We start from the raw sequence: 20533 nt of genomic DNA, 5'->3' as shown, positions 1-20533 counted from the left end.
TCAGAAACTAGTTCAGCATTAGTGGAAATGCTCTCTTTTGCTCACATATCTGTGCGCTAAATGTAAAGCTGGAGTCAGCAGGCGATTCGCTCAGCTTAGCTCACACAGAAAGCAGAGGGAGACGGCCAATTTGGCTTGGTTCAAAGTAGTTTTGTAAAGCTGGTCAGCAGATTTGTTTTAGCCATGATAGACGTTTCCCCTTGCTGCTAAGCTAAGTCCATCATCCTAAGTTCTATCTTTATGGGGTGAAACTTGTCATCTTTACGTGGATGTCCAGTCAGTGCTGATTAGTAAATGTAGTCCATTAATGCAATACATTCCTCAGTGCGTGCTGTATTGTATAAAGATGAGTTGTCTTACTCTCGTCGGCCATATCCTCTTTCTACGGCGGCCTCAGACTCTCAGCTGCAGTTCTTCAGCTCTCGAAAATAAATACGGCTGAAAATGCGAGTCAGCCAAAACACTATATAAGATGCATCAAATGACAGACGACGCTGGAACAACAGACTCTGCAGCTGTGGACTCATCGTTCTGTCAATGCGCTGAGGAATGTATTGCCTCAGTAGACCACATTCACTGATTGGACATCCACATGAAATGCGTCAAATCTTCGCTTTAGCCATATCCATCTTCTCATCTAACTTCCAGCAGGGACAAAGGAAATAAATTAATTTCCCAAAAAAATGTAGAGTTATTCCTCTTCAAGCAGTTCTTCAAAGCCACGACGTTAGCATTGATTTTTTTCGTGCAGCATCAGAAGCCTCCGTCTTCCACATGCTCTCAGTCCAGTCGTTTGAAAGCTACGACTGTAGGTCCCACTGTCGACACTGCCACCATTGAAACACTTTTACTCTAGGCTTCCCTTCAGAGACACGCCGGCGTATAATTAGCAGCAACAGTGGAGTGTCTCGCCTTGCCAAAGTGAAGGGATAGCTCCAATTAAAAAGAACAAACCTCATCCCCACTGTCCGGGGGGGGGAGAAAAATAACGTTGAGGAAGAGAACAAACGTGAGTTTGAAAGGGCTGCGTACATCTTCTCACTTTCTCAGGCACATTTTCATTATTTAGATGCCTATGATGAAGAGGAAGAATGTGGAGGGAAGTTGCTGAGCGTGGGCAAGCCGCCAGGAACGTCCGAGAGGAAAACACTGTTTGATTTTAAAAGCAAATAAAGAGTCGTGCCCGGAGAGCGGAAGAAACCAATAGTAAGGGGGAGATTATGTCTTCAAACCTGCCCCGAGGTGACGATGTCCCAACGGGGGTTTTTCTAAATGGGAGGACCGCAAAGAGACAAAGGATAGCGGAGAGAACGACAGAAAAACCTCATGGGAAGCGAAAGAGAAAGGTCGAGCTTTGCGAGATCAAGGGATTCTGAGGTGTAGAAAATAAGAGAGGGGCACAGAGAGAACGACAGGGAGGACAGCTGACCTGCACCAGCAGGTGTAAATCCTCCGCTTCCTCACTCTCCATTGAGCTCTCATCCTAAAGTCCTGCTGTGTGCGACCCCACAGGGCTCAGGCCTCGGCCACGGCGGAGACATTTCTCCACCAAGCATTCGCTGTAATGAAAAGTTCTGCTGAGTTCAAGGTCTTTAAACTCACCACGTGGGGAACCATTTCCATTCGCAGAGAAAACTCGCACAGACCTGTTCTATCCAGAAAGGATAGGGAACTGTCACGCTTTATTGGCCTTCATTTTGATTTGTCGTCTGGTTCTAGCATGTTCCCAGTTTAACTTCCCTCACTATTAGAACCAGCCGTGCTCGCGTAAATGAACCGGCTGCAGGGCCGTCCATTTTTGCCTCACTGCGGCGGGGTCCACTGCCCAGTCGACCCCGCCGCGTGCCCCCCGGTGCAGATCGCAACAGTTATCCTCCTTACTCTTCCTCTCCCGGGTCCGCCACAGTCGCATTGTGATAGATCGGAAGGACTCGCTGCATTCCGCGGGGATCTTAACTGTTGACTGAAGGAGCAGATCGGGAGCAGGCTGTTAATGCCTTCTGGCACCCTGCCGTCTCTTTCGTGGCTTCAGTGGCCTTGGCGGCCTTGGCGGCAGCGGCCCGCGTTGGAGCAAAAAGGAAACCTCCCGGGGAGTTCGCTCAGATGTACGTGTTTGTCATCCGAATGCATGCGCGTACATGCATACGGGTGCACACGCTGAAAAGCAAAGAAGCATGCGTGTGCGCCAAGACGAGGCCGCGCGCGCATGCATGCTCACTCCGTCTCTCCGCTGGCTCCCAGCAGCCCCCCTCCCATCTAGAGGCTGCCCCCGCCTCCACTGCTACGTGAACCACGAGCTGTCATTCGCTGCAGTGCAACGCCTCTTTTTATAGCACAGCGCCTTTCTAGTGACTTAACACACACACACACACACACACACACACACACACACACACACATATACACACACACACACACACACTTCTCCGGGCTGGACTGAACTAACCATACTCTGCTCAATAATAAATATCGTATTCCAGCGTGTGTTAGTTCCTCCGTCTGGTGGGTTGTGCTCCCCAACACGTTCAAGAGTAGAAATGCCACACATCACTGGAGAAATGTAGTAGTCCAGTGGAATAGTAATGTCTAGTCTGTGGGCACGTCACTGAAAATGCTGTAAAAAGCTCAAACAATATAAATGCTATTTCAGACTCCCGAGTGAAACTTCAGCCCGATTGTTTCTAATTATGGGACCGACGAATGAATTGTTCTGGCATTCTGTCTGGCTTCTTTTTTATTTAAGCTTTATACCTTGTGCTCTTTACCCAAAATAGATCCTCTTTCATCTTTTGACGGATCAGTTGTTTGTTCTTTCCCCAAAGGGCTGTCTTGGTGACAAAGCCTGGAACAGTCAGGAGGATGAATGTTGATATAAGCCGACGGGTGGTTTGAGTCCCTAAAAACAATGGGTGCATTCATACCATGTTGGCTGCAGTTATACTAAATGGCGAACTGCATGCTGGGACTGAAAACTTCTTGTGCAGCACTGGTGCTGTCCATTGGTGGTAATGCAGATATGTTAACGGTGGTCTGTTGATTTTTCCAGTTCCAGACTTCCAAGAGCAGGACATCTTCCTGTGGAGGAAGGACACGGGGTTCGGCTTCAGGATCCTCGGAGGGAATGAGCCCGGAGAGCCGGTGAGTCTGATGTATAAACTACAGCTGACCAGATTCAGTCACCTGCATGAGGAAATGGACGCTACATTCACAGAACTAGTCTGATTCTACTACACAGCTTCTGGGGAAAGAAAAGCATCCACGTTGCTCACAGACCTCTTCTTTCTTATTCATTGGCCTGCACTCCAGAAGAAAGAAATAATGCTTTACCTTGAAGCTGGGAAGTAGTAGTGTGCTTTTAAATTGTAGCCTGCCAGTACTGCGTGCCAACGTTAAAGTTGGGACATTTTGTACGTACAGTATATCTTAATAAATAAATAAAGCAAAAAATGTGACTCTGTTAAAGCGTTGTTTGAATTACTTTGATGTGCTTTTGGAAGTCTTTGCTTCTCTAGATCTAGATGTGTCTCACGCGTCTCATCCATCTTCAGATCTACATCGGCCACATCGTGAAGTTCGGCGCCGCAGACGAGGACGGGCGTCTGCGCTCCGGCGACGAGCTGATCAGCGTGGACGGCACGGCGGTGGTGGGCAAGTCGCACCAACTGGTGGTGCAGCTGATGCAGCAGGCCGCCAAGCAGGGCCACGTCAACCTCACTGTGCGCCGCAAAGCCAACTACGCCGGTAAGAAGGGGGAGGGGTCGGAGACCTGCCGACGGGGCCAATGGGCAACCACCTCCCATATATCTAAAGATGGAGATATAGGTCAATATGTCAGACAGATACCCAATCACAGTGTTTCCTCATAGTCGCTGTTAACATATTTGAGCTTTCAGTAATTTCATATTATATCGGCAGTATATTTTATAATTTAATGAATCCGTTTTGCCAACACAATCGTATATCCTCATGAAAAGCACTACATCGCCATGGGTCCCATTTATTTGTTATCCCGATTCCTTAATGGGGCCCTGGGACCTGCTTGCTGTGTGCAAGGATTGCCTCCCTCTGTAATAGTCTGGGTGTGAAACGCTTGGTAGCCGCTTCGGTGAGCGAACGCCAGTCCCCACGCCCTGCTGTGCTCAGCTCCTCCCGGCTCCTGGTGGTGATAAAGAAAGGCCCATAAATATGATGGAGAGGGGTGGTCCACCTCTCGGCCCAAGGACAGGGGACAGACATTAGTGCATTGCTGCTCCTCGTCGGCCTCAGAGTGCCGGGAATACGAGGCGCCTTCCGCAAGCAGCTGTACAGGAAATGAAATGTCCAGATACTCCAGTCGGGCCGCGTCTTTAGTTCATCTTTTCTTCGAAACGCATCAGGGGAGCGATTGTCGGCGGGGCTCTTTTACCCCAAGATGTCCTTTATCATATCGGCACAAACTGGCGGCCTGTGTTTATTTACAATCTTTTTCAGATTTGTACAGATGATGTAACATTTAAATGTCTTCTTATATCTTATTATGCAGCGGTCTCTTTCTGTCCCAACGTCTCCTGAGCTTCTTGTGTAACACTGTCCGGCCGTCTTCATCTTCCTGAAGTTGTTCCTCTTTATTCCTGCCATAAATCTTGTTCTCCACACCATTTCCTCTCCCCCTTCACTGCCTGCTCTGCATCTGTCTAACCAGCTCCTTCTCTGCCGTGTCTAGTTAAAGCAGAGGGAGATGTGCCTCCATCGCCGGCGTCCTCCCACCACAGCAGCAACCAGGCGCCCAGCCTGACGGAGGAGATGGGGAAGCGCACCCCACAGGGCAGCCAGAACTCCCTCAATACCGTGAGCTCCGGCAGCGGCTCCACCTCCGCATCGGCAGCGGGGGAGGGGGCGGAGGGGCGGGCGGCAGCGGCAACGCCGTGGTGGCCTCAGCGGTCCGCCGCCACCTCCTCATTCAGCCCCCCAACGTCATCTCCAACTCCGCCTTTCAGCCTACGACGTAGAGATCCGCCGCGGCGAGAGCGAGGGATTCGTTTCGTCATCGTCTCGTCGGTGTCGCGGCCCGAGGCTGCACTACCTTCGGTAAGAAATATGTCGGAGTGTTACACACACACACACACACACAGCCGTTGAATGCACACGACAATATTGCAGAAACCAGTTCCACTCAGTAAAACATGAAACACACTGCTCATCCCTGGAGCCTTTTATCTTCCTATCTTCTTTATGGCTGCCTTTGTCTCATCATAAAAAACACCAAGACACTAAATAGCCTGACAACCAGCACCGATTCTGGCTATTTACAGTCCCACCAGATCAATACAAAGAAGTGGTTCTTCTTTCTCATTTCGTCTGAGCCTGTCAAGCCAAGACACTGAAACCTTTTCTCCGGCTACAGCTGCTGTTACACTCGCACAGGGCTTTTTATAATTGATTAAAGTGAAGTGGGACTTGCATAAGGCATTTGTATTATTCAGCTGGACTTAAATGGCTTCTGCCGAGCAGGTTGGCACTAAAAGCCTAATGACAACTTAATAAGAACAAGTGCTGCGAGCAGGATAAATCGGGGAAAATGATAGCTGTGAATAATATTTATTTAATACAACGTAGATCAGGAGGATGCACTGACTCAAAACCACATTGTCTACACTTTATTTTGCACCATTTAGCTGATAGAGGAATCATTGTATTGTTGTCAAACTCCAATGTTCCCGTATGTGCTGTTTGCTCTCACACAGCGTAGAAAAACGTTGCTTTACAAACTAGAAGTCTCTTCTCTGTGCAGGGCACTCTTTTCCGTGGCTTTCTGCCGACAACCACTGTGGCGTTCCACTTCTCTCTGTGCTCTTATCTCTGTCAGTGTGGGTGGACTGCTAAGGCGTGAAAATGCTCAACTTTCCAGGTTGGCTTACAAAGTGCCAAAGCTCCCTTTTCGCAGGCCAGAGTGGAACGCATGGGCCTGCAGATAAGCTTTATTTGACTTGACCGCTAATGGAAACCAATTGGCCACATGAAACCAGTCCGCGCATACTGTGGGTATTTTTCTCTGTCCCTCCGTCATCTACTTTCCATTCAATAGTTTGAGACATGGGAGGGTTGGACAGGTTTGACGTGGAATAAGAGAGAGAGAAGAGAGAGAGAGAGAGAAGCAGTTGAAGGGAGGATAAATTAAAATGAAAGAGCAGTTGGTGAAAGGAAGGAGTGCGCACACGCTCCTTTTCTCTGCGGTGACTAATGTCAGACTGCAGACAGACAGCGGGAGTCAGGGAAGAGAAACTGAGAGACCTCGGGGTAGTTGGTGAGGACGTCGGCTCTGACGTCTCCAACGTTAATGCGGATGCAGACGACTCGACACAGTTCATCCATTGTTACCTTCCTGCTGCCAAGAGACTCATGCAAACACAATAATGACATCCATTTTAGAAAGTTGGCGCTGGAGCAGCTCGACGCGATATGAGACTTAGTGGGTGGAGGACGAACCCGTTGGAAAATTAATTTTTCCAATGATTTAATTTGAAAAAGAAGGATCACAGCCTGAGAACTACAGTATGACAGATGCTCTCATTTCTTTGCAGAGCACATATTTGCCCTTCTTTGCCAACGCTGGCGTCGTTTCTCTGATCAGCTTCTCTGTGACTGGCGGCTTGGCTGGCTGTTGGCTGCCTATGAATTAACCCGTAACCTTCTGATCCTCTCTTTCTACTCCTTTCCCCCTTTCCCATTCCTTTCCCTTCTCTCTCCAAACGCAATACAACACCACCCCAAACACACACGCACATATACGCACTGAATCGCGCATCACAACGTGTCAATGGTGACCATAGCTGGCAATGCATGTGTGGCCATGCCCCACAAATAGGGCGCATCATTGAGGGCAGCCCAGCGGACCGCTGCGGGAAGCTGAAGGTCGGTGACCGCATCCTGGCTGTGAACGGGGTCTCCATCACCAACAAGTCGCACTCTGACATCGTCAACCTCATCAAGGAGGCCGGGAACACCGTCACACTACGCATCATTCCTGAGACGGTGAGTAGAGACTCCACTTTACAAGATAGTGTATTATAATAATAAACCATTTCCTCACAACTGAGTTGTGGGTATCTTGCTACCTCAGGGTCCTAAAAGGTGCCTTCGGGGTCCTTGCAATAGTGTGGGATATTGCCAACCGGCACATTGAGTCGGTTGCCTTCAGCCAAACATTTATATGCTATTTACAAGAGCTTGTTCTTGAAGGTTGTCCAAGCAGGGAGGTATGTGTGTGTGTGTGTGTGTGTGTGGCTGACTTTCCACTGTATATGTTTGTGTGTCCTCTGCCAAAGTGATTTTAAGGAAACATTTGTGCACATGTTGTGCCGTGCCGGTGAGAGCTCTCTCTACTTTGTGCTGACGGATCACCCTGGCATGCTTCACAAATGCTGTTTAATTAAGTGTGTGTGTGTGTGAGAGGAAGGCGATACTTCCTGTCAACGTGCTCACTGGTAGAAATTGGAGCTATTTGTCCGGCACTCGTTGCTTTCCGGCTCACTTCTCGTGGATGTGGGGTTTTGTTTTTTTTCTTCCCGTGAAGCGCTGATGAGAACAGTGAGCCAAAATTGCTCTGCCAAGAAGACGCAGAGAGCAAGCGCGATGGCGTCGGAGAGAAATAACTGGATATGCTTTATCGAAAAGTTCTGGTTTGTGTTTAGGTGCATGCGTCAAACAAACAAGAAGCCGTCTGACACGGAGACGGGGTGACGGGGGAAGATTGCGGCTAGTTGCGTCTGTTCACAGACGACTGAGTGCGCCTGCTGCGTGGATCAATCCTGTCTAAACTTTCTGACATGAATAAATACAAGAGGTTCTTCCAAGGTGAAGTCGGGTTCAGCTCTTTTCCACCGAGCTCGCCTCTCCCTCGCGTGGGAACAGAGTTTTGTTTGCGACTGATGCTCAATGCTGTGATGAAAACGGGAAGTCCTCCTGCTGTTGCACGGTAATGCATGCCCAGACGGCTCGTGCTTTCATCAAAGCTGATGTCTGCGGCGTAGAGTCGAGGTGCAGACCAAGCACACCCCATTGCTTCATATTGTGTTTGAGGAGGGAGACAGACGTGCCTCAGGTGATAGGATGTGGCTGTTTTTTGTGTTGTTTTTGTTAGCAAAAGCTGAGGTATATTATGTCACTTCCTCTTTCTCTTTCTCCCTCCCGAATTTCTCTCTGTGTTTGCACCTGCTCTCCTTTCTAACGTTGTCCATTCAGGGCAAGAGGGGCATATCGCCAGGGCCGTACACACATTACATAAACACCGTATATGTGTCTATAGAAGTGAGGCGGAGGGTCGCTGGCGGAGAGGTAGGATGGGGAGAAATGGAGCTTATTTGATTAATTTCCAGGCAGACAACAGTTGGAGGAGAGATGAATGGAGAGAGGCGGCAGAATGGAAGGAGTGCAAATGAGCAGACGGAGGGGCGAATAGTGTTCACGGGGACACATTTCAGTCGGTGAAAGTGAAAAACAGAAAACGCTTGAGATCGTAACAGTTTGCGGTTGATGCCAGAAAACCCGACGGATGCAGGACGGGACCGCATGCTGAGGAACAACGAGCACAAACATTCATCAAACGCTCGCGGACTTCCCCGAGTAGCAACATCTGGTGCTGGAACGCCCCAAGTGCTAAAAAAAAAGTCCCCAGAGAACGCCATGTTAAACTTTACAGCCGCGTTGAGTGACAGGTGGGCGTCGTACAAGGTGGCTGGCAGATCCACCTCACTGCCACGATGGAGACGGTTGGAGGGCCCCCCCCCCCCCACGGAGACTACGTCCATATGTATACAGGCTATGGTACTCCGAGTGAACCCCGCCCACGCTGCAGCTTGACTGGTTGACCTTGAACCTTTTGGTCAACGGGCAATTGAATAGTTAAGCCAACAGGCTCTAAGGGACTGGTGGAGGAGATGAATAGATTAAAGGGGAACTGACCGTGAGAAGAATGACGATTCGAGGACTTGAGTGGAGAGCTGAAATCAAATAAAGGATTCTTGTAATTAGCCAAAAAAGATCGAGTTGATGGGGGAAGATGGGTTCCTTTATGCAGCAAGAGTGATGTAATGAAAGTTGGCTCTGCTCAGTGATGACACAACATGATTGAAGCAGGGTTAAGATAAAAGAGCTGTTATCTTCCTCGAGGCCGCAAGTCTGCACAATGACTGTTCAACAGCTCACGGGCAGCTGCGTTTCAGTCCACACGCGTCTAAAGAAATGCAATTTTACAAGCACCAACACGAAGTGGTGGGTAGCACAGATGTAAACCGCTGTACAGTTGGTTGAGTTGGTGGTGCGCCGCGTAGGTCAGCAAATGTTTGGAGCCGACGGCTGCTGAATGATTATTTTTATGTTAAAATGATGATGTATTAAATCAGACTCGGTATGGAAAAAAAGCAAAAGTCTGTAAAATGTCCTCTGTGTTTCAAGGTTTTTTTTTGTACGTGTGCATGAGGAAGAAAGGTTCTTGGACTGTGTGAAAAATGTCTCTCATTGTTTGACGTGAAAAGCAATAACTGGCCTTTCCTCTCGCTTTCCTCAGAGTCATCAAATGCGTCTTTGTTGACCAATGCGGAGAAGATCGCCACAATAACGACCACTCACACATCTCAGCAGCTGGCTGCACCCGAGGCCAGGTAAGGGGCACGCTGGGCAAGTCCTGTAAAAAAATCAAATGGAAAGGCAGTGGAAAGTGTCAAAAATATGCAGATGAAAGTACGCATTCAATCATTTTTTTGTTCCGACACTCACTGCTTTATCTTTCTGCCGCAGGAACAACACCAAACCAAAACAGGAATCGTTTGAATTCAAAGCACCGCCAGGGCCTCCTCCTCAACCCCCGACACAAGTCTCCACTCAGGTAAGGAAGGACACTCCAGTCATCCTTAATTCACACACGCGTCCAGTTCATGTCTCCCATCAAACACCCGGTAATCTCCCCTCCCCACGAATGCCTTTTCCTCCATCCATCCAGCTGTTGGAGCACCCGTTCCTCCTCCGTCCCGTCATGCATCCACCGATGTACTGTAGCCACCACTCTTCCCAAGGACAAGCAAAGTGCATTTGTTATTTATTTACTAATCCTTTTTGCGTTATCGGACGTTCTGCATTAAGGAAAAAGCCGGTTTGCTTTCAAAGTGGCCCCTCAGCCCACTGTGTTCTTCGCTAAATGAATCTGGCGCTGTGGAGATGGCTCGCTCAGATAGCATTGATCCCGCCGCAAAGGAGATTAGGAGAGCGTGAAGACGGGAGCTGCCTGCCTGTCCTTGTGGTGGCCGGCCCCCCTCGCTCACTACTACTCACCCCCCCCCTCTCTATCTGTGCCCTCTCTCTTTTGTCCACCCAGAGCCCAACGCATCAATAATTCAGCATCCTTACACCACCTGAGCATATGCATGTACACTATTCCTTAAAATCACTTTGACAACAGAGACACACAAACATATACAGAGGAAGGTCTGCTCTCTCTCAGACACACGCACACACACATACACACACACACACACAGCCTGGCACACCTTTCAGATAGGTATGACTTTCCTGAAGGTGGCATTTGTCCCATGCTCTCAAAATAGGACTCTACTTCAGAGGACACACACAGACAAACTCACACAAACACACAGACACACACACACACTTACAATCTGGATCACTAACCTTGATGCAAAATGTGTATTTCTCCCTCCCTCTCTTTCCATGTGTGCGTGTGCGTGTGTGTGTGTGTCTGTGTGGTCTTTTTCCATCAGGATTCTGAGTTTTACTCCGTAGACCTGGACCGAGACAACAAAGGCTTTGGCTTCAGCCTGCGGGGGGGCAGAGAATACAACATGGACCTGTACGTGCTGCGGCTAGCTGAGGAAGGAGCAGCTGTCCGCAACGGGAAGATGAGGGTACGGCCGATGTGCACTAAGAGCACTCACACAACAGAGCGTCGTCTAGTGTTTCCAAATAGAAGGCCTCGTTTAGTGCCAGGAAGTAATACCCATACCCTGAAAACGGTTGCATAAAGTCCACTGTGCCTCTCAAGGAGTTTTCTAATATTACAAATGATGACGTCATCAGGGTTATTTTCCAGGGCTGTGGCGTTTTGAAAGTCTAATGAAAGAAGCTGTTGAGTCGTGGGAGTTGTACAGCTTATAGCTTCTCCAGCCTTTTTTTTCGAGCTCGACCCATGCAAGAGAGTAAAAGTCAGGCTCTCAGCCTCCGGCATATTGATTTTTTTATGAGTCTCTTGTAGACAAATTGGCTGCTTAAATATTGTATTGAATTCTAATATATTTTTCTATGTCTTCTGGTGTTCCTTGATCAATGGGACTTACTTCGAATGAAGGTTATATGCAACTGTGATAGCAATAGTCATAATTTAGGTGAGAAACAATGAATTACATTATAGCAATATTAAGTTGCTTTCTTTGCGTCCACCCAAAAGATCCCTTGGGGCCCATTTGGACTGTTTCTGGAGACATTTGCATGTGTCTCTCAGAAACGTCCTTGTTTCCAGCTTTGCAACAGTGCATTTCAGATAATCCAGTGGGTTTCTAAAAGGTTTATTTAACTCAAGAAGTTTGAGAATGTTCCCACCACATAAAGGAACACTTAATCCTTCGGTTTGTCTGGAAAAAAACCCACCAAAGCTGGAAATATGCGGTTTGGACAGTGCTGCACATTTGTACTCTTCCAGCACAACAACTCGTCTCCAAAGGGATTCACTTCCTGTACTGATTCTGGGAGGATAACGTCCTACTCTCAGGTGCAGACTAAGCCAGTTGACTGTTGTCTACCAAGGGGTCTGATGATACTGTCTCGTAGACTTTACAGCCATCAGAATAATATTATCTATCAATATATTTGCCTGTGCATAATGTAACACCCCCCCCCCCCCCCCCCCCCCCCCCTCCACCAATTACTGCAAGTTCTGCTCCACTGAATGCAAACAAGGCCGCCTCCAGGCTTCAGCACACAAGAGGTTCATTGTGTGAATGCAATATCCAAACGATAGTCATGGAGCATACCTGCGAACAGAATAAATACATTTTAATTGATTAGTGTTTGTCTATTAGCTGGTGAAGTGGCATTCATACATGCTGCAGAAGCCATCACGAAAATGTAACACTTAACCTTTACTTTGACGAACCGCTCGACGTCCGCAGCGCTTCCCTCGGGCTGCTTGATGGAATAGAACACGGAGGCTCGCATGCGATGTATGACACGGTTACTGTTGCCATGTGAGCTTCAAGTGACTTTTTGGTTCTTTGTTAAAATGCTACACTGAGGAAGTGTGTGGGGGTGTGCACATTATACACATGTGTGCTTGTGCACCTTATTAGCAGCGATATTAATAGGAGCAGCTCTTGTGATGGGAGAGAGGTGTCGGGGAGAGATCCATATTCTGCCAGAGAGGAATTCCCCCGGCGCAGACAGGCGCTGTCGGATAACTTGAGGCGTGGAGGCAAAGAAACCGGAAGCTTCTCTCGCTCTCTCTCCCTGCGTTTTCCTCTCTCAGCGTCACAGTTGCTGCTTTTTTTTTTTCGACACAATTTTCCATCTCTGGAAACTGTAGATTTAGAAAACGTTTGCTTTTTTTAACTTTTAATGCGATTTGCCTTTAAAGAAGGACTTGACATGTAACTTCTCCTCTTTCTGTCCCCCCTTTCCTTCCCTTCTGCTGCCATCGTGTCCCTGTGAACCTTCGTGCCTGTCATCTTCCCTCTTGTGTACTTTCTCCCCCACTGTCACTTGTTCCTGCACTCTGCCTCGCTCTGTTGTCTCCTCTCCTTCCTCTGGCTGTCTCTCCTTCACCCCTCTGATTTACTTCCTCTTCCCCTGTCATTTCATCGCGACTCTCTGCCTCCCACCTTTTGCTTCCTCCTTATCTCCCTTCCCCTCCGCGGTCCTCTTTCTCCTCCGTAGGTCGGCGACGAAATCTTGGAGATCAAACGGCGAGAGGCACCAAGGGCATGAAGCACGCGCGAGCCATCGAGCTCATCAAGAGTGGAGGCCGGCGCGTCCATCTGGTGCTCAAGAGGGGTGATGGCTCTGTGCCGGAATATGGTGGGTCAATCTACGAAAACATTCCCTTCTCCCCCATCTTCACGCCCTGAGCCAGGGGACACCCAGTGGACGGTGGTGGGTCGAAGGGGAAAGAACTATATTACCCTCCCAGGACCCTTCACCCTTCCCTGGGACAAACCCACCAGGGAGGGGGAAGGGGTTGGTTGGTCTTGGGTCTCTTTCTGGTGGAGGTCACTACTGGGCTTTGGGATTTTTTTTTTCGGGGAGGGGGGGGGGGGGTGGTGGAGCAGGTTGCTCCCCCTCCTGCTGTCACCTGCTCTCATTGTCCATGTCATCCCCGCTGTCACTTTTCACCTTCTGGCCACTGAGCAAAAGCACTCTGCTGGGACTTTACAGGAAGGCGGTGGTCTGATTCCAGCTCCATGAAAGCAGAAGCTGTTTACAAAGTTTGAGTGACCAGAGTAGTAAGACGTCCGTGTTCCTCGTGAGTAAGAGGGCTCCACATCCTCATCAAACACGTATTTGGCGTTAAGAGGAGAAGGAAAACTTGATTCTTTGCATCCCGTGATAAAATGGGACCTCTCGCAGCTTTTGGTTAGGACGCGACACAAACGTATTTATGATATTTATTGAAGGTGAATGTAAGCTACTGAACTCTTGAGGGTTGTAAGGTGAGAACTGTATTGAAAAGAAAAGGCAATCTGATGCTCTTTTTTTTGTTAGAGGAACATCTCACGATACTGTGCTTGACATTACTCACTAATCCATGGATTTTATTTGCACCCACACTGTTAATGTCATTGAAAAGCTGTGATGATAGGAACGCCGCCCATCCCCATTCAGAGACTAAAAGACTCGCTCCAATTCTAGAGACGTTTTGTACAGTGATGAAAAGAATAGAGGCATTTTTACAAGTATTTTTGTTCTGTGTACAGAGCCATGATCAAAGCCACATATTAATGGATAAAAGTCTATTGCTGCATGAACTTGTCAAAAGTGTAAATTGAATTTTTTTTGTTTTCCTTCTATTGTCTATTTTCCATAATATTTATGGAACCTTTTTTTTTTTTCTTCTTTTTTTTTTTCCGTACTGACCAGTTTTGATTGATAGTCACGAGTCATCTTAAATGTTTTCCTTTTTTTCAGTGGAGTCTTGCAAAGTTTGTCAATGTCATTTTATTTGCGCTAAGAATGTGCCGTCTTAACCTGCACCGATATGACATCATGTGAACTTGTATATTTTGGATCATTGTTTGTACTTTTTAGTTCAGCATTTGACAGTCTTGCCAGTATTTCTTTTTGATTTCTGTCAGCAATGTGAAAGGAACTGCTTCATACGCTGTTGTTGTGGCTGTGAGTCTCACTGTCTTTATGGTTTTGGTTTCTGGGTTTCTGCTGCTTCTTTGTCCACATGTTTAGGTGTGTGTGGGTTACTATGTCAGAGTGTGTGTGTGTGTGTGTGTGTGTGTGTGTGTGTGTGTGTGTGTGTGTGTGTGCGCGCGCGCTTGGTTCTAGGACTTTTCTCTGTAACTGAGGGGTTCCACTGAAGGGTTTGGGCAATTTCCTGGACTGTCTCTTTATTCTGAATGACTCAATGATCAAATAAACACTTTTTTTTCATTGAAAAATCCACACAATAATTCTCCTTTTCTTCCTTCAAGTTGGTTGCGAGCGATCTAAACCCTGTGCTCTTCTCTTTCTTTCCTCCCGTATTGCACTGGGCTCTTGTCTTCCTTCAGGGATGGTCGTTCCCCATCTCACTGCATGTATGAGAAATGACAAGGTGGGGGAGGCCTCTGTCCTCCAAAATCAGACCACGGTTTGTAACTGTCCTCCCATGTCGTCTGGCTCTCCCTCACTTTCTTTCTCTCCGTCTCGCTCTTTCGCCATCCTGATCTCTGTGTGGTGTGGCCTCAGCTCACATGTGCCAATGCTCTACTCCATTCATACAAATCCATCCCTCCAAAATCCATTGCCAGTGCCGCCGCTGCCGTAGCCGCTGTTATGGATATGTTATGCAAATGTCAGCACCGGTTGCATTTAACTTCTGGGCGGACACGTCCAAGGGTGTTACTTACTTCTTTCTATTTACCCTACTTTAGGCCATCAAAGTAGTTCCTCTTTGTTATTGCTAGTACCAGTTCTAGTTGTATTCCTGCAGATAAATGTAGAATGTACAAGTACAAATGGGGAGGATACCTCTAAAGTTTAAGAATCTGCGGTGGCTGCATGCGTAGATGATTTAGTGAGACTAACCGCGCATAAAGTGAAGGTAAAAATGTTGCTGAACTTTTAATTCTGCTTGCCTTAGTAAAATGCCCCCTTAAGTGCACACGCCGTTACTGCAGCACAGCAATCATTTGTGGGATCTCATCATTTTAAGTGGCTTTAAAACCTTTACAAAGTGTCTCCGGCATCCTGGCAGCGCATGAAAGAGCATGGCTAATAATCAGTGCAATCAAGCAGCTTCATCAACACGCAGCACGTTGACGGGGACTGTGACCGGCCTCCGATCGAGCCGCGGTGACCCCCGGTGACCCCTGGGAACAGGTTTGTTGTGGTCAACCGGTCTCTCCAAGCACTGGCTGCCTCTCTGTCACTGCCTTTTTATTGTCACGTGTAACGCACACTAATGTTTTGACCATTGGCTGTCGCTGTGCCGTCTTAACAACTAGCCATCTTTGCTGGCGTTAACATCAGAATGGCTTCCATTGGAAATGTCCCCCGCCTTCTCGTCTGGGTGATTCGGCATGGTTGATGTGAAGGCAGGTCGGTTTTTCTTTGCGAGTCTCGATGCATGTTTGATCCCCGTGCCCTCGTCTGTATGTCGCACTTGTGTTACAGACGGCAGTCCCAACGTCAGCAGCGCCGCAGACCCAGCCTCAGGGTTACAAAACGCTGCGGAAGTGAGCACCCTGCTGCCCCCAACCAACGCGCCATCGGAGTCAAGCAACCCACTAGAACCCCAACAATCATCCCGGAGCAAGAAGGAGCCGGCCAGCAAGCACCACCATTCCAACCACCGCCACCGCTCCCCCAACAAGAAAACCAGCAAGGGAAAACACAAGGGGAAGAAGTCCACGGAGAAGAAGAAGAAGGATGACAAAAGAGGCGAAGGCCGGCGCCAGCACTCCAGCGGGCACCACCGCAGCCGCCACCGCTCACCCGACAAGGTGCACGGCCGGACGCGCAGTGCAGAAAACACCCTGGACGGCCGCCACGGCGCACGCCGCCACGGCCGCTCCCCCGACAAACGCCGCGCCCGCCGCTCCTCTCCTCAACGCCACCGCTCTCCCTACCGCTCGCCGCGCCGCCACCGGTCCCCCCACCGCTCTCGGCACCACTCCCCGACCAGACGCCACGCCCATTCCTCAGACCCCTACCGCGGCCTCGCCTCCCCAGAGAGACAGGGCCGCAGCAACGAGAAGCCCAACGGGGAGATGCCCCCCAGGACTCCTGAACGCAGCTCGTCTCTGGAGGACAACGTCCTCCGTGAGCTCCCTGCCCTGGACCGCCTGAACAGGGAGGACACGCTACCGCCGCTGCGCAGGGATGAGCGCCTGTACGCGGAGGACAGTCTGCTGATGAGCGCCTCCTCCATGGAGAGAGCCTACAAGGGGGACAGCCTGCTGAGGGACCTGGCCTCCCGCGGCCAGAGGGACGCCTTCAAAGACGTTACCTTGCCCAGAGTGCGCACCCCCGACTCTGATTCCGCCTTCCAGAAGTACAGCTCGCTGCTGAGGGGGCGCTCGCCCGAGAGGACGGAGAGGAACGGTCGCTTCGCCAGCCGAGAGAGGTCTCCCGCGCCGCAGTACCGAGCCCGCAGCCTGGGACGAGACATCTCCCCGATCGGGAGCTCCAGGGGGGACTACTCGGAGGACGAAGAGGACGATGACACTTTTGTAGCGGCCAAGGTGAGGGAGTACTACAGCACGCTCCAGACCAGCAGCAGTCGTCCATCCGCACTGCCGGAGCCCAAGAAGACCTACAAGGATAGCCCCAAAGACCTGAGCATCTGAATGGACGCCTGTCAGCCAATCAAACCACCACCCACAAACACCTCAAGTACTCATTCACATCACCACTTGGTTCTACAGAAATGCACCAATTATGAATACACACACATAGACACACACACACACACACGCACACACTTTATGTAACAATGTTGAGTTACTAACAAGACAGTGAATCCAAAATGACTTTTGAAAACTGTTTCTTTTTTATTTTGTATGTTTTTTCCCCTTTTTTTCTTCTTGTTTTTGGTTAAGCATTCGACATTTCCAGTAACTCAGACTTTTCCAGAAAATGTAAAACCATAAAAAAACAATGATGTGCCTAACAGTTCCATTAACGAGCAACATTTTGTTTTTGATTTGATAAGTGACGGGCGTTTTGTGCCGCACTGTCAGATGATGAAATGTATGTACTTTTCCACGAGGATCCCATGGAAGTACCACGCACCTGGATCATGTAACCGGTGTTCACAATGATGCTGTGCATGTCTTTACCGGTTTCAATGTCTCTCTCTCTCTCTCTCTCTCTCTCTCTCTTTTTCTTTCTTTCTTTCTTTCTTTCTTTCTTTCTCTCTCTCCCCCCTCCAGTGCCACTGTTTTTTAGACATTTGACCAGACTATAGCACAAGCCTGCATTTGTTTGTATATTTTTGACAGTTTGCAGTATGTGTACATTCAGAGGTGATCATTTTAAATGAATGAAGGGAAAATTAAAAGTTAAACTATGATGATGATGATGATGTTAAAATAAAATAATATATTCAACGAATGAACAAGTTTGTGCTTTTTCTTTTTCTTTTTTTTGCTTCACAGACATTAGAACCATTTTGATTCACGTCATTATGGTTCCAAGCGGGGGGGAAATAAACACGGGAGTGTGATTCTTATAGCAAAGCGGATATTGGGTGGTAGTCTGTAGAGTACTGACTGAGCTCTCATCATTTGGGCAAACAAAAGAGGCTGACATTGTTATCTGAGGCCTCCCAAAAGTGTGCGCGTGTGGAAATAAAGTCTTTGAAGAAAAGTAAAGCACGGAGCTCCCAACCCTTCACAACATCAAAGCCTGGATAGACCAGTCTTGAACAAAAATGTTTCTCCTCACTGCTTACTTTTGATTTGTTCCTTTTTCTCTGCCCTATTTCTCCGTTGTCCTCAACACTCCTTCCTCCTCTTCCTGCATCCGCTCTCTTTGCTGAAAGATGTTTCATTTGATGGAGAACAGACAGCGGAGAAGCTGCGTCCCTATTTCAGGACGGTGACAGCGGTACGTTGGTGATGTTTGGGGGGGGGGGGGGAGTCTCTGGGGGGAGATGAGAGAAAAACAGCAGAGAACAGAGTGGTCACTCCTGGTGACCTGTGGACGCCGGCAGGGATTTACATGCTGCAGAGAAATGAAAGGTGTCGTCCGGCCGTCGCTTGATGCTGAGACGTAGAGACAGAGGACGCGCAGCGTGTGTTTGCAACTGCTCCATTCAGTTTTGAGATGCCGCCATTTAAATTTAAGATGGCACGCGTGACCGTTAAGGTCACGTTAACCTTCCGCCCTCCCTCAATGTTGCCCTCAATGTGTCTGCTTTAACATGCAGAGCACTGCGGAACACATTTCTGAGCTTTAATCATAGGAAGTTTCTTCCAGTTGCTACAGCACATGCCGAGGTACTTAATGCCATATGTTCCAAAGTATGCATTCGAGATTACCCCATGGACACAATCTGTGCAGCTCATAAGAGGAAATGGAAGCAAGGCAGAGATGAAGCATCGTGATCAAACGGTAACATAGCAGAGCTTTTCTTTTGGCCCAGTTTCTCTGCAATTCAGTGGGGCCTCCATGCATTTCACTCCTTTTGATGCAATGATCGGAAAGTGTTTTCACACAACTACATTTATGCATTTGGCTTCCTGCATTCCAGCAGGACCCGGGCATGGCCACTCATTTGGATAATTGATTACAAAATTCAAGTTGCAGAAGGCTCCTCCTATGAATCGCCACCTTAACGTGGTGGAGGAGTTTGAGTGGCTCAGTGATCCTGGGAGCTATGTTGTCCGGGCATCAGCCCATGGTAGGGTCTCCCAAGGCAAACAGGTCTCGGGGGAGAGCCAGACTAAGAGCGGTTCAATAAACCCTGATGATAAGCAGCCCACGGACTGAAGCTACCTTGCCCGGACAAGGGAAACCGGGGCACCCTCCCGGAGCCAGACACAGGAGGGGAGCTCGTCGGCAAGCATCTGGTGGCCGGGCTTTCGCCCATGGGGCCTCGGTCGGGCTCAGCCCGAAAAAAACATCATGGAGCAGCAGTCACCCTGTGGACCCACACCCGCAGGGAGAATTATCGGGGTCGTGGTGCTATGTAGACCGGGCAGCGGGCCAGGCGGGAGACCTGGGCGGGCCGATCGCTGGCGGCATAGACTAGCTCTAGGGACGTGGAACGTCATCCTCACTAGCGGGGAAAGAGACGGAGCTGGTGCAGGAGGTGGAGCGGTACCAGCTAGATATAGTTGGGCTCACCTCCACGCACAGCATGGGCTCTGGAACCAAGCTCCTGGAGAAGGGTTGGACTTTGTCCCTTTTCTGGAGTTGCCCAGGGTGAGAGGCGCCGGTGCAGGAGTGGGGATACTCACGAGCCCCCGGCTGAGCGCCGCTGTGTTGGAGTTTTCCCCGGGGAAATGAGAGGGTCGCCTCCCTGCGCCTACGGGTTGCGGGGAGTAAGGCTCTGACTGTTGTTTGTGCTTATGCACCGAACAGCATTTTGGAGTATCCGGCCTTCTTGGAGTCGGTGGGAGGGGTCCTGGAAAGGGCGCCGCCTGCCGACTCCATAGTTATCCTGGGAGACTTCAAACGCTCACGTGGGCAATGACAGAGTGGCCGGAAGGTCATCGGTTCCCTGTCGTGGCGGCAACCCGAGAAACCCGGTGGTGGACACCGGGGGTGAGGGAAGCCGTCAAACTGAAGAAGGAGGCCTTTTTGGGCCTGGCTGGCCAGGGGTCTCCTGAAGCAGCTGACGGGTACCGGCGGGCCAGAAGGGCTGCAGCGGCGATGGTCGCGGAGGCTAAAACTCCGGGCATGGGAGGAGTTCGGGGAGGCCATGGAGAAGGACTTTCGGGTTGGCCTCAAGGAAGTTCTGGCCAAACCATCCGACGGCTCAGGAAGGGAAAGCAGGGTCTACCCCAGGCTGTTCTCAGCAGGGGAGGGGAACTGCTGACCCCGGACTGGGGGACATCGTCGGGCGGTGGAAAGAAGAGCACTTTGAGGAACTCCTAAACCCGGCCAACATGTCCCCCGGAGAGGGGGCAGCGCCAGAAGACTTGGGGTGGATTCACCCATATCCCTGGCAGAGGTCGCTAAGGTAGTCAAAAAGCTCCTTGGTGGCAAGGTGCCAGGGGTGGATGAGATCCGCCCTGAGATGCTGAAAGCGCTGGACATTGTTGGGCTGTCTTGGTTGACACGCCTTTTCAGTGTCACATGGGGTCGGGAACAGTGCCCATGGACTGGCAGACCGGGGTGG

The 20533-nt window shown here is 49.5% G+C and overlaps 2 protein-coding genes across 2 annotated transcripts in view; both read left to right on the top strand.

Moving 5' to 3' along the window:
- LOC117730638 (membrane-associated guanylate kinase, WW and PDZ domain-containing protein 1-like) overlaps window positions 1–14742 on the top strand; it is a 107634-nt gene extending 92892 nt beyond the window's left edge. The window contains 14 exon segments of the mRNA XM_034532479.1: window positions 3047–3138; window positions 3549–3741; window positions 4703–4852; window positions 4855–4926; window positions 4977–5015; window positions 5018–5055; window positions 5771–5783; window positions 6810–6839; window positions 6842–7011; window positions 9547–9638; window positions 9775–9862; window positions 10749–10892; window positions 12913–12936; window positions 12939–14742. Of these exon segments, the coding sequence (XP_034388370.1) occupies window positions 3047–3138; window positions 3549–3741; window positions 4703–4852; window positions 4855–4926; window positions 4977–5015; window positions 5018–5055; window positions 5771–5783; window positions 6810–6839; window positions 6842–7011; window positions 9547–9638; window positions 9775–9862; window positions 10749–10892; window positions 12913–12936; window positions 12939–13103 (1310 nt within the window). The 3' untranslated portion in view covers window positions 13104–14742.
- A 274-nt stretch (window positions 14743–15016) lies between these two features.
- LOC117730637 (uncharacterized protein C2orf16-like) lies at window positions 15017–17799 on the top strand. Its single transcript, XM_034532478.1, has one exon. The coding sequence runs from the start codon at window positions 15765–15767 to the stop codon at window positions 17031–17033; it is 1269 nt and encodes a 422-aa protein (XP_034388369.1). The 5' UTR covers window positions 15017–15764; the 3' UTR covers window positions 17034–17799.
- Window positions 17800–20533: the final 2734 nt, after the last annotated feature.

The sequence above is a fragment of the Cyclopterus lumpus genome, chromosome 5, assembly GCF_009769545.1.
Source record: "Cyclopterus lumpus isolate fCycLum1 chromosome 5, fCycLum1.pri, whole genome shotgun sequence".
Classification (NCBI taxonomy): domain Eukaryota; kingdom Metazoa; phylum Chordata; class Actinopteri; order Perciformes; family Cyclopteridae; genus Cyclopterus; species Cyclopterus lumpus.
This window is presented reverse-complemented; position numbering and strand designations above follow the sequence as displayed.